Source organism: Balaenoptera borealis (assembly GCF_965194805.1).
Source record: "Balaenoptera borealis genome assembly, chromosome: 8".
In the NCBI taxonomy this organism is placed as follows: Eukaryota; Metazoa; Chordata; class Mammalia; order Artiodactyla; family Balaenopteridae; genus Balaenoptera; species Balaenoptera borealis.
The window spans coordinates 4,957,763-4,971,265 of NC_138865.1; the positions used below are offsets into that span (position 1 = coordinate 4,957,763).

At 43.7% G+C, this 13,503-nt stretch overlaps 1 protein-coding gene across 6 annotated transcripts in view; it reads left to right on the plus strand.

Annotated features, from left to right (window-relative positions):
* GALNTL6 (polypeptide N-acetylgalactosaminyltransferase like 6) overlaps nucleotides 1-13,503 on the plus strand; it is a gene marked incomplete at its 3' end in the record, with an annotated part of 1,719,480 nt that overhangs the window by 936,845 nt on the left and 769,132 nt on the right. For 4 of the 6 annotated variants that reach the window (XM_082402128.1, XM_082402131.1, XM_082402130.1 and 1 more), the window contains exon 2: nucleotides 7,743-7,851. The exons of the other annotated variants lie outside the window; for them this stretch is intronic. In XM_082402128.1, the coding sequence (XP_082258254.1) occupies nucleotides 7,743-7,851 (109 nt within the window). The remainder of the gene's footprint in view (nucleotides 1-7,742; nucleotides 7,852-13,503) is intronic. 6 annotated transcript variants of the gene reach the window in all.

The window sequence follows — 13,503 nt, forward strand, 5'->3', positions numbered from 1 at the left end:
TTGTGGTGATTGACGGTCGAACGGACGAAAGCCCCTCGCCACCCACCCCTCATACAAAGGACAGCAAAAGCACATCAAGGGCAGCCCCAGCCAGCGGGCAGCCCCCAGCTCAGGAAACGTTCCTGAGGGGAGAATATACCACCGCCGAGGTTATTGATGCAGTTTCCGAGTTCCAGCAAAAGACCAGAGGAAGTATCCGGGAGAGGTTAGTGCGGCTATGGGATTTGGGGGGAAGGGGCAGAGGAAATAAGCATTACCCCCCCCCCCCGACACACACCCACACGCCCTGCCCTCCAGCAGCACCTGCATGGCACTGGGGGGTCCAAGTGCTTATAGGTTGGTTTATTCTAGCTGTTGGGAGGCTTGGGACCCTGGAAATCTAGAGAGGAGGTGCAGCGGATTCTTAGGGAGTTGGACATGAAACAGGCCAACTACTCCCGGTCTTTTTTATTTTTTAAACTTTGGGTTATTTATTTTTGGCTGTGTTGGGTCTTCGTTTCTGTGTGAGGGCTTTCTCCAGTTGCGGCAAGTGGGGACCACTCTTCATCGCGGTGCGCGGGCCTCTCAGTGTCGCGGCCTCTCTTGTTGCGGAGCACAGGCTCCAGACGCGCAGGCTCAGTAGTTGTGGCTCACGGGCCTAGTTGCTCCACGGCATGTGGGATCTTCCCAGACCAGGGCTCGAACCCGCGTCCCCTGCATTGGCAGGCAGATTCTCAACCACTGTGCCACCAGGGAAGCCCCCCCCCCCACCCCCTGGTCTTTGAAGGCTGCCACATTTACTGCAGGAGTGAAAGCTGAGACCCTCCCGCCCGCCCCAGCACCGGCTATGGGATGAGAGGTCCACTCTGAGCTCAGCTGTGAGACAAGTGACTTATGATGCTGGATAGTCCGTTGCCCATTGCGAATCTGGGGGAAACGGGCAAATCCTGCGAATGGGTACCGGCTGTGGAAAGACCCGAGAGAGACAGAGAGAGCTTGAAAAGCCCCAAGGCTATTCCAACAGTGAAAATAACCCAGAAGCAAAGGTGGTTTGACCTCAGTGCTGCCCGGGGCCCACCTGACAAGATAGACCAGCCTGTGGAAACATTTAAAACCTGCGCAGCAGTTCAGACTTGCCCCACCGCCCCTCTCATCCCTGACGGCCCGCCTGCTCCAGCAGAGGCCTCAGGGATACAGCCCTATTCGGGGTCCGTGCCTGACCACACCCCCGGTACAGGACGAGGGCCAAGATCACCTCCAGCTGAGGGCCATCAGGGGGGTGATCAGAGGCCTCACGTTGAGCTCACTAGTCATTGGTCCCCAGAAATAAACAACAGGTGATGGCTCTGGTTGCTACTGGAACTGAATGTGCTCTATTAACAGCACAATTGATGGTTAAAGAGGACAAACAGTTATGTCAGGAAGGTAGGAAGGTCCCTTTGACACTGCAAATTGGGCGTTCTCCACCACGAGATTACAAAGTTTTAATCTCTCCCATACCAAAGAACAGATTGGGTGTTGATCTTCTAGGAGGTCAAACTCTGCAAACCCTTAATGGTGAAATTGGCCTCAGGTTACAGTAATCACATCAGTGCTGAGGGGGAACACCAGCTGGGAACCAGTAAGCCTACCACTGCTTGAGGCGTGGTCACTGGGGAACCAGATGAACTGCCTGGGAGCCTAAGGAAACAGGAGAAACTATCCAAGAACTGCACAGAGTGGGTACCACACTCGCTGCCCGTAGTGCTTTCCGCAGCCCCGCGAGGCCCGTGAAAAAGCCAGATGGCTGCTGGCGGATGAGGCTGCACTAGGAGAGATGAGCGAGGCGGTCCGCGTCACTGCCCGCCTCTAAGATGCCTTGGCCGTGGTCCTAGGCGTGCACCATGCTGAGCTGGACTCGGCAAATGCTTTCTTCAGTCCACCCCTGGCCAGAGTCGAGCGATCAGTTTGCCTTCACGTGGGAGGGACAGCAGTGGAACTTTCCAGTGCCTCCCGGCAGCTGCTGCACAGCCCATGCAGGTCATGGTGCTGTTGAATAGGGTCCCGCTGCGCGCCGCTTACAAAATCAAACTCACACATGTTCCTAGAAGGGAAAGTTGTCTTTAATCAGAGTGCCGACAATCTGGGGAGATGGTGAACTCTGTGTCCCCCCAAAACCACCTCTGAGATTTTGCTCGCCATGGAAATTGTAAAGGGAAGGAGGGGAGTAATCTCAGTTAATCACTGAGATGGGAGGGGGTCAGGGTCACCGCCATCCCCCACTGTGTGCAGGCTCGTGAACTCCTCGTGATCTTCCTCTAGATGTTCTCTTGCGCCCACAGTTTGTTCGCGACATTATGGGAGGAGACGCTATGGAAGAGATCTGGTCACCTGTTAATTACTCATTCTTCATTTCTACGTCTTTGCCTACACTTGTCCGTTCTTTCTGTAGATCAAAGTATTGTGTGGTCAAAAGACTTGAAAAGTGCGTCTGGGCTGGAGATGAGTAGAGCATGGGGTGCCTGGTGAAAAGTTAGTCACAATACAGCTCTGCTGAAGTGACAAGGAAAGGGGCTTCCTGCTGAGGGCGGTTTCCTACAAAGAGCTGCTTACAATGGGACGGTAGCCCGAGACCTGTCCCTCTTTCCTTCCCACATCAGTAAAATGGGCCCGACACACTGATGATACAGTGTTAACACGTGAAGACTAGCCTCTGCTTCAGGGCACTGCAGACTTTGCCAGAACACCTGTGAGGGAGGGGCTGGGCAGTGAACCCACAGACAATTCAAGGCACTGCAGTGAAGGTTTGGGAATTGCTTGTTCGGGTAAGACATGCATTGTCTCAGCAGCTGTGTTTGAGAAGGTGCAGCCTATCTGACCCCTGGAAGAGGTGCCAGCCTTTGGAGGGGCTTGGGGAGGGCTTTTGTTCCCCACCTGGCATAGTGTATGCATCCCTTTTACTACCTGGTAAAGAAGAGGCCTGTGTGGGACTGTGGATCAGGGCAGCAAGAGGCTGTTGAGAAGCCAAAATACCAGGGAAGCAGATTAAAGCTGCGAGCATCTCCCAAGCGGGGCTGCCATTTGAGTTTGATGGATCTGTGACTCCCGGAAGTATGGGTAGGCCCCTGTGGCAGGAACAACAGGAGAAGAGAGTTCCCCTAGGATTTTGGTCCCAGTTCTGGAAGGGGGCAGAAGCCAAGTAGCCCTCCAGAGAGCAAAAGACCCTGGCAGTCTACCTCACGCTCCTCCAGGTAGAGCACCCCAGGAAGAAACAGCATGTCGTAGCTTCCCTGCCCATCAAGGGGTGGGTTGCGGAGACGTTACATGGGTCCCCGCAAACTCCCAGGGTGACGAAGTGGCAGCCTGTCTGCAGCAGAGAAGCCCCTGTCTGCCTGTCCCCTGTGTCTAGAAATGCGGGTGCTCTTAGGCCCCGTGGAGCCTGTAGATCCTCCCAATGCCCCCTCCCCTGTTTTTGTGGCGGTCCCTGCAGCCTGGAGAGAGGAAGTGGGGAAATTTCCGCTGAAGCCTGGCATACAGATGGGTCTAGTCGGGGCAGCCCAGCCACAGGGGCGTCAGTTGCCCTTCGGCCCAACACTGACACCATCTAGGTGGAAACTGGAAGGGACTGCAGCAGCCGGTGGGCTAGACTCAGACCTGATGAGCTGGTCATCACCCCTGAGCCCTGGCCGGTAACCCTTGGCCCCGACAGCTGGGCTGTTCTACAGGGCTTGACCTGATGGTGTAGACAAGGGGAAGCCTAGGGGTGGATGATCGTGAATAAGCCCTTGGGGGCTCAGGATGTGCGGAAGGACTTTTATGTTCACCAGCAAGAGCCTGAGGCAGTCCTCACTGTCTTCCACATCCTGGTCCGTGAGGTACGGACCCCCTAGGCCATCAGGAAGCGATGGTCCAGCTCAGTATGAGCCCTAAAAACTGATCCTTCAGGAGATGCATCAGATGGGGTGCACAGAAAAGTGGGGCCACTCAGTGTCTATACTGGTCCCCATCCACCCCTTCCTGGGCAGTCCCCAAGGATGCCGGGTTGCCCTTGAAATACAGTGACTGGTTCATGCAGTAGCAGCGTGTCCTGTGTGTCCTAAACAACCCCCAGGCGACTGCCAAAGGAGTCTGGGGCCATCTAGCGGAGGAGTTCCCAACAGTTGAGGGATTGGCAAGTTGATCATATCGGTCCCCTCCATCCAAGTGAGCATTCTAAATGTGCCTCAACTTGTGAGGACACTGTGTCTGGCTTAACCCAAACTTTCCCTTTTCCACTCAAACCAGGCAATTTTTTTCACCCATTAGGCAATTAGAGAAACTGAATGCCCCGTATGGATGCCATCGTCAGATAGTGATCAGGGGTCATGTTCAAAGGTCATGATGTGCAAGACTGGGTAAAATAGCATGGTATCAGATGGAGGTTCCATCTCTCCTATAACCCACAAGCAGCAGGATTGGTAGAAAGGAAAAAATGGAATATTAAAGCGGCAGATTAAATTACTAACAGGTAAAACAGCATAGCCAGGGGGACTAAGTTACTACTTCGGCTTTGATACATTTGAGCAATCAACCTGTGGGGCCTGTTGCCCCATATTCCAGACTGGGGACCCCTGCCAAAGCTCCCAATACTGTAAAGGTACAGAAATGGTGGAAACACTGGGCATCAGCATGCTGTGGGCTGAGAACGCCAAGCCCCATCACACCTGGGACACGTGCAGCTACTGGGATTTGCGGTGGGATATCCCACAGGGTTGGGTGGGTTACCTCACACCCCTGGGTGAGGGAGAACCACTCAGTCTCCCCTGGGACCCCATTGTCCTGCTGCCAGCTGGGACAGTGGAAGCATACCACACCTGGGATGGAAGGTGCACCCTTGAGTGAGGGGAGAAGCTGGGGCCCTGGTCTGGCATCTCTGGCCCCCAGTCTGTCCCCTCACGCCTAACAGTGTTCCTCCCCGGCCAGTGTGTGTGGTTTGCACAACCAGGTCAAGTTCCTGAAGAGCCAGAGGGCACGCTCTGTTTCCCACTGGAACCGCCCTTCGGCTGCCATCTTTGTCCCCCCCATCGGCCTGCAGGACGTCATAGCTCACGCAGAAGCCCTGACTACATTCGCCTAGCAAGCCTTGAATGAAGCCAACAAGGCTGTCTTTACTGAACACTGAAGTGCCTCTAATGAGGAGGGCCGTCCTCCCAGACAGGGTGGCCTTGGACATTGTCCCTGCCTCCCAAGGAAGGATCTAGACAGTGCTGTGTGTTCACGCCCACTGAGTCTGCTGATGTGTCATCTTTAGTCAATCACAGGAGGACACAAGCGAAAGTCCTGCGTCACCAGACCCCAGCCTAGAGGACTTCATAAACCAGTGGTTCGAATCACAGGGCTCTTGGTGGAAACAAATTGTTATGGTTTTGAGAATCATCTTGATCTGTGTCTTCTCTTGCCTGTACTTGTATTGCTGCGGAGGTCTCTGCCTGCAACGCAGTCAGACGGCCGCCTGGAGCCACCTCCAGGCTCAAAAGACCCGTTGCAGACCGGCTCAGGGCACACTGCAAAAGTGAGGTCATGTGAGATTGTAAGAGCCTGTCTCAAGGGGTGGGGTGTTGGAGGAGGTCACCAGGAGGTCATGGCAACTGGTCCACCTGCCAGCTGGACCTGAGTGATGGGAGGTTCCTCACCCTTCCCCTGTCCTTGCAAGGGACATCCGCCAACCATTCCCAAGGTGGGAACCAGTTTCAAGGATGCAGGCTTGAGAGAGTAAAGTGATGTTGAGACCGTTTGGGCTGAATAGTGACTGGACCCTGTTAAGGCCTCTTTATAAACTTTTAAGATTCAGGCAGATGGGTGCAGAAATCAAGTTGTCTTGCAGGACAGGCCTCATGTGTAAGTTCCCTGCATATTAAACCCACCCCCTGCCCATCTGGAAGGTCTGCCTCTCTCCCTCTCTCCTTGCCCTCCATGTTTGGGGGTGGAGTAGGGGGCTGGCTTGTGAACCAACAGGTAATCAGAGAGAGCTTTGCATATTCAGAGTTTACACAAGAACATCTCCAGGTTTCATGGCAAAGTTTGTTTTGAAATTATCTATTATATTTTGATCTGAAGGTGATATTTATTATAAATCGGTATTATCTAAATCTGTAAGATTTCTATGATTGCTCAGCACTCATCATTGGAAATGCATGGCTGAGACAAAACATGGGTTTTGTATTTTAAAGTTATTTGGTTATTTAAATCTTCCCATTCACAGCTGAGTTTGGCGAAACTTCTAATTATAAAAGCAATATCAATCAGAAAAAAATGCATGAGTTTTTTTAGCGTTGCTATTATAACCCCCAAACTGTTTTATTCCATTTTCTTCTATTTTTATATTTTCTGTTAATTTTTCCATCTTTTCTTTCTCGTCATCCTCCTTTTAAATTTTTTTCTTTTTATTCTTAATATTTTGTATAAACTCACCATCATCCTTTGTTTATTCCTCTGTTGTTTTCCTGAACTCACCGCTATTATGAACAATTTTTTAAAAAAATATACAAATAATAGTCACCTGATCTGGAAAATCTTTCTTCTGATTTAACTACCTTTTTTTATATTAAGTCCATTTTTGTTCTTTCAAAACAAGTGGATCCTTTATAAGCTATAAAGATGGACCCAAGGTAGATAATTTTTACATAAGCACAGTAGTTGTACTGTTTTAAAATAAGAAGTAAGACCTTTTATTTGCCTTGGAAAGGCTCTTAGGGTAGAATGTCCTCACTGAAATTATTCATCTTTTGTTTTAAATTGAGACTTTCAAAAGTGTTCTCTTTATTCTGTTGATGTTTTATTTATTTCCAAAAATGAACCAAATAAAAGGGAAATGGTATGTGAATATGAAAACATTTATTTTACATTATCTTGACTGTTAAGATTGTGAAAATAAATTTCATTCAAAACATTTTTGTTTATGACCAAAATAAACACTATAAAGAGAGAAGTAGCTTCAGCCATGCACACAGAAATAATTTTCAAGGTGACATTAGAATACATTGAATTTTACTAAAGCATAAAACATGTTGTGACTACAGTTGTTGACTTTGTGATAATTTCAACTATAAGCATAACCATGCACCATAATTTGACAGAAATCTAGGTGGTAGGCAGTATTTAATAGTTGTTAGGATCACAATGTTGGTCTTAATAGAACTGGTCCAAGTCCTGACTTGGCCCCTGTGGTTTCATTCAAGTTATTTTACTTCTCTGGGCCTTTGATTATTTAGCAGAAAAATGAAGGTTTACAACCAAAGACTATCATAAAGACCGAAGGATCTTCTATACACAGAGTATCCAACTTGGTACCTGGTACACAGTGAGCATTCAGTAAATGCTTGCTAATATTGTCACCAGGCCATTCAAATATACTTGATCAAAACAAGTAAAATTGTACAAATCACAAACAAAAGTATTTCCATGATACAAAATCAATACTACTAATATTTACACTTGGGGCAAGTGAAAACAGCTAGGCATTTATGCTCAGACGAGGTGGTACACTAAGTTATTAACGTCTCTGGATGAAATAAAATTGGAAATGGTAGGTGCTGTGTGCGACGCGTGCTCTTATTTTTAAAACGGAAAAGGGTTTTAAAATGTGTATTCATCTGGTCACTAGCAACAGCTTCCTCTTCAGTAGACTGTGGAGGATCTCTTATTCGAGTATTCTTTGATTGCCTGTGATGTGCCTGGCTGTGTTTACCTGCCATGCGAAAGGAAATACCTCCTTTTTATGCTCTGAATACTTTCCTTTTCCACAGACATTTCCACTGGGCCTGGGAGATGGGCAATTCTATGCATGGACAGATGGTGTAAGAAGAAAGGACTGGCATGACTATGGGAGCATTCAGAAAGAGGCTGTGCGCTCAGGTACGGAGTTCCGTGTATCCCAAAGTGCTACCTTGCTTTGTCACTTACAGGATCTCTCGTTAGTGTTTCTTCTGCACCCAGTAAGGTAGGTTTCATGGGGACATTGGAGGTCAACGCTGGGCAGAACCAAAACAATTTCAAATTTCAGAGAGAGAAAAAATATAATGAATAGCCTTTACAATATGAGCTGAACAAAGAGGTCATTCGAGTTTTAGAAATCTGCCGTGCTTTATACTTCCAGAGTGTCTTTCAATCATTTCTGGGGGTGTCTTGGATTTATTCATGAGACTTGACTTGGAACACATGTATCTTGAGCTAGATTCGCTCATTAGGGCTGTGGTGTATCTAACTGGCTGGGCCAAGGATGGAAGGAGGACCGCAGTTCTAGACACTGGCAGGTGGCTCAGAAGAGCCGGGGACCTGAAGTTGGCCGTACCTGGGCAAACTAACAGGCAGTTCAGTGGGATCCAGTAGGTCTGTCTATGCAGAGCAGATTCTAGTCTCAGGCTAGGGATAGAGGAAACATTTTACTTCTTGGAAAAGTAACAGGAAAAATTATGTCCTTCTAGAAGGACTTAGGTTGTTGGAAACAGGGATTCAGAAGGGTATAGACGTAATAACCGAGTGAAGGTAATAACCTTCACTGATGATAGGAGGTCCATATTCTATTATTCAACCAAAGGAGCTCTGTTGGGTTTTCTGTTTGTTTTTTGTTTTGGTTTGTTTTTTGTTTTTTTTTTGTCACGGTGAGGATATCACAGAAATTGAGAAGCTATAGTTTGGTAAAGACATCTTAGCAACGCGGAAATGGTGCATCCCAGGTCAAATCAGCAGCAGAATCACAAGTAGCCACAGGCTGAGGTTCTCCTGGCCAACCTTCCTCCTGACTTCTCCCCCCAGGAAGACAGGAGTGAGATATTCACATAGTTATGACAGTGTTCAGGGCTTTGGATGGTCTCAGCTCTGGATCAGGTGTGCTTGACTTAATGAGAGTCTTCCATTGTCTTCTTTCATTCCTTTCCTCCAAGTAAGACTGTCCCCCCCACCCCGGCTTGTCATAAGAATGTTCTCTGTCCCTCAGAGCATCAGCCTCTTCCATATGACATCATCCCTCCAACCTTGGCGTGACTCCGTGAACAGTGACAAAGGCAAGCTCCTTACCAGAATCCGTACTTTTCCAATCCTCTGATCTTTTTCCTCTATTTGCTTGATCAGCCCTGTATTCATCCAACCATCTGTTTCTTTTTTTAACCACAAGATGCTGAAAGTTTGGGGAGATGTTCTCATAATTTAACCACAAGTTAGTAATAATAAAAAAAAAAAATAATTGAATAGATGTTTTGTACTAGGGGCTTTGCATATGTATTTTATTTAAATTTCACAATGACTTTGATAGATAGGTATTATAATCCCCAATTTGTAAAAAGAAAAAAGGAAAGAAAAAGAAATGAGTTCTTAAGAATTCATGAAATATTATTCAAGGCCAAACAGCCAATAATTTGTAGAGAGATTAAAAGTCAGGTCGTCTTATGCTCCGTTACACCCCACCATCAGACATCAAATGACAATATCTGGGCAAAATGAAGTAATGGCCAGAGAACATACGGGAGAGAGACACACCTGGGTTCATATCCTAGCTTTTCTGTGTAAGTGGCAAGTCAATTTGTCTGTCTGATGTTCTACTTTGCAGAATTGCTATAAGGATTAAAGATACTATATCTAAAGTAATTGGCCAATTATTTGCACATATTATAAACTCCACCAATGATAACTGTAATTATTTTTCCATCTAAGTTACTTTCACTTGATTTGGTGTGCCTATCCTTTGCTTGTGCCAATGAGTTTTGGACACAAAATCCAATACTTCACATTTATTTCTGCTACGTACTACCCTTTCTGCCTCTTGGAAAAATGTACCTTTAATTTTCTCATCAGAGCTCAGGGCAAGGGAAATTGACCTAAGAAGAAAACCGGTGATAAAACAAGTTTCCTAAAGTACAAATTTTGTGTGCAATTAAAATACTTTTAAACGCTAGTATGTATATGATTCACTGGAAGATACATGAGAAGTGCAATAGACTATAATTTATCATTTTTTAGAAATACCTTAGAATATAACCTAAATAAAATATGCACACACAAACACACAGACAGTTATAAAGTCCAAATAAGATAAACATCTCTGTTCCCAATAAGCAGGCCAAGAAAAAGGGTCATTGGTGCTATTCTGTCTCCTCCAAGTCTTGGAATTTGTATTCACTCTTACTTTTCTCTGTAATTTCTTATGTCTAAACAAATATTGTTGCATTTTGCCTGTGTTTGGACTTTATGTAAACATTGAATCATATAGTATGGCTTTCTTCTTTCATTCAAAATTATTTTTGAGATCCATTCTTGTGAGTGTGTGCGCTTCTAGTTGATTCGTTGTAACTGTTGTTTAATTTTCTTTTTTTTTATATAAACTTTTCTAATCTTTAAACTCCTAGGTTTTTAAAACATGTATTATAACAATGGTCTCATTGAACCATTCTATCCCCTCCCTTCACCCGAACTAAATATAAAATCATTTTTAGCAGTAAAGCAGATACCTTTTAATGAAATGGGTGAACTCCAAAGTGGAAATTATAAGACTTCAAAAGATTATTTTTTTTTCCCCACCACCATCCTCCCCCCACCGCCCCCCGCTTTCCCCCCTTGGTGTCCATACGTTTGTTCTCTACATCTGTCTCTCTTTCTGCCCTGCAAACCAGTTCATCTGTACCATTTTTCTAGATTCCACATAATATGCATTAACATACAATATTTGTTTTTCTCTTTTTGGCTTACTTCACTCTGTGTGACAGTCACTAGGTCCATGAACGTCTCTACAGATAACCCAATTTCGTTGCTTTTTATGGCTGAGTAATATTCAATTGTATATATGTACCACATCTTCTTTATCCATTCGTCTGTCGATGGGCATTTAGGTTGCTTCCGTGACCTGGCTATTGTAAATAGTGCTGCAATGAACATTGGGGTGCATGTGTCTTTTTGAATTATGGTTTTCTCTGGGTGTATGCCCCGTTGTTTAATTTTCCACAACGGTTTCCACTTTGTAAACATTCTGAGAGTTTCCATGTTTGGGTTATGTATGACGCTGCTCTAAGTATTCTTGCTCATGGTTCTGGGATAGAGACAATATTTTCTTAGGGTACATATTTAATAGTAGAATTTGCATGTCCGAGGAATGCACGTTTCAGTTATGTTATGTAGTACGTGACAAACTGTTTTTCAAAGTTGATTTGCTGATTTCACTCCAGTCAGTCATGGATGGAATTCCCATCGCTCTGCATCCTGTCAACACTTAATATTACTGTCTGACTTTTCATTTTTCTCAGTTTTGTGGTATGAAATAATCACTCATTGTCACATAAATTTGCATATTACTAATTTTAATGTAGTTGCTCTCTTATTTTTGCTTATGGGCCATTTGTGCCTTCTCTTAGGTAAAAGTCCTATTGATTTCTATTTACAATTTTTTGATTTCTTTATTTTTCTTATTGATCTACAGAGTGCTCTTAATTTTTTTGAATAATATCCTTCAGCAGTTGTACATGGTGAAAATATATTATCCCACATTTTGTATAATTTTTTAAAAAAACTCTATATATTGCCTAATGAGTAGAAGTTCTTAATTTTGTTTTAGTCAAATTTACAAATAATTTTTAAAGGATAGGCTTAATTGCTGTTCTACATTGTCTTTTTAAGCTTGAGAATTTTACCATTTACATTTAGGTCTTAAATGCAGCTCATCTTCATTTTTATATCATGTGAGGTAGGGGCCCAATATTTATTTAGGTTTTACCTAGTTAGATATCCAATCAACAGCACCATTTATTAGAAAAATGTATCTTTTCCCACATCGATCAGCAGTGTTGACTCTATTATAAAAAGTTTCCATATTTGTGTGTTCTCATTATGGTTTCTCAGTTCTGTTCCGTGAGTGAAAAACTTTGAGCTAATGAAATAATATCTTATGTACTATATGTTTATAACAGTTGTTGATATCTGGTAAAGTTCATTCTGCTTTCTTTGCTTTTCTTCTTGGGAATGTTTTGCCATTCTTTTTTTTTTTTTTTTTTTTAATATTTATTTATTTATTTATTTTTGGCTGTGTTGGGTCTTTGTTTCTGTGCGAGGGCTTTCTCTAATTGTGACGATTGGGGGCCACTCTTCATCGCGGTGCGCGGGCCTCTCACTATCGCGGCCCCTCTTGTTGCGGAGCACAGGCTCCAGACGTGCAGGCTCAGTAGTTGTGGCTCACGGGCCTAGTTGCTCTGCGGCATGTGGGATCTTCCCAGACCAGGGCTCGAACCCGTGTCCCCTGCATTAACAGGCAGATTCTCAACCACTGCGCCACCAGGGAAACCCGCCATTCTTTAACATTAGGATTTTCTTTAAACTTTTAGATTCAACTTGTCAGACTTTATGCACAATATGCAGATACACACAGAATATTGGAATTTTAGAATTGTATTAAGTCTGTTGATAAATTAGGGCATAATTTACATTTTTTTCAATATTAAATTATTCATTCCATGGTATATCATTATATTTCTTGGTGCTTATTTGTTATCTTTAGGGGTGTGTTTGTAATTTGATTCTCAGACATTTTCAGTGTTATTCCTAGAAAACTAACATTATATGGGTATTGAGCATGTTGTTGATCTTATTGAAGTTCTGAACTATTTGTAGCTGGTATAGAGAAAGGTTAATAATTTTTAAATATAGGCCCAAATTTAGAAAACATTCTAAACTCTTTTAAGAATTATAATCATTTACCCATAAGTTATTTTGGATTGTTAGTGTAGATACTCATAATATCTATAAGTAGTGACAGTGTTTAAAATTTTTTCCATCCTAGACCTTATAATTTTAGTTATTTTTACTCTGTTTCTGCACTTGCTAGGAACTCGAGTATCATGTTGTCCAGTGGGTATTGGTGGCTGCTTTTGATTTGTTATGGTTCTGACAATAGCAAATTAGATACTTGTGTTAGCATTTAATCTACTTAATGAAAATGTACTGTACACTGTTTACTAGGCCTTCTGGATATGACTTTGAGAGTTTTACTTTTTTTACACCTAAATTAATGTTGATTTTAATCAAAATTTTTTTTGTTTGCATGTATTGAAATAAGATACATTTTCTCCTTTTTGTTTTTGAGTATGTTGTACCTATTGATTTGGAATAGAAATCAAACTTTGAAATTACAGGCTAAATCTGACTTTTTATTTATTACTGGATTTAGCTTGCTACTATTTTAGCAATTTCACATCTTTACTCATGAGTGAATATTGGCCATGAATTTTTCTTTCTCATAGAATCCTTGTCAAGTTTTGGTAACAATGTAATGCTGGTTTCATAAAATGACTCGATTAATACCTCTCATCTTTCTACACTTTGTAATTGCTTGTGGTATATTAGAATTATTTATTTACTAATAGTTAACGATCATCTTGTGGGTGAAGATTATCTGGACTGGACTTCTCTTGGAGCAAAGATTTTTCACTCCTGGGTTAAAATGTTCCTATTTATTAACACATTTATTCATAACATCCTCTTAAAGATTTTATAATGTCTGTCATGCTTAAATTTATGTTGCTTTTTCTT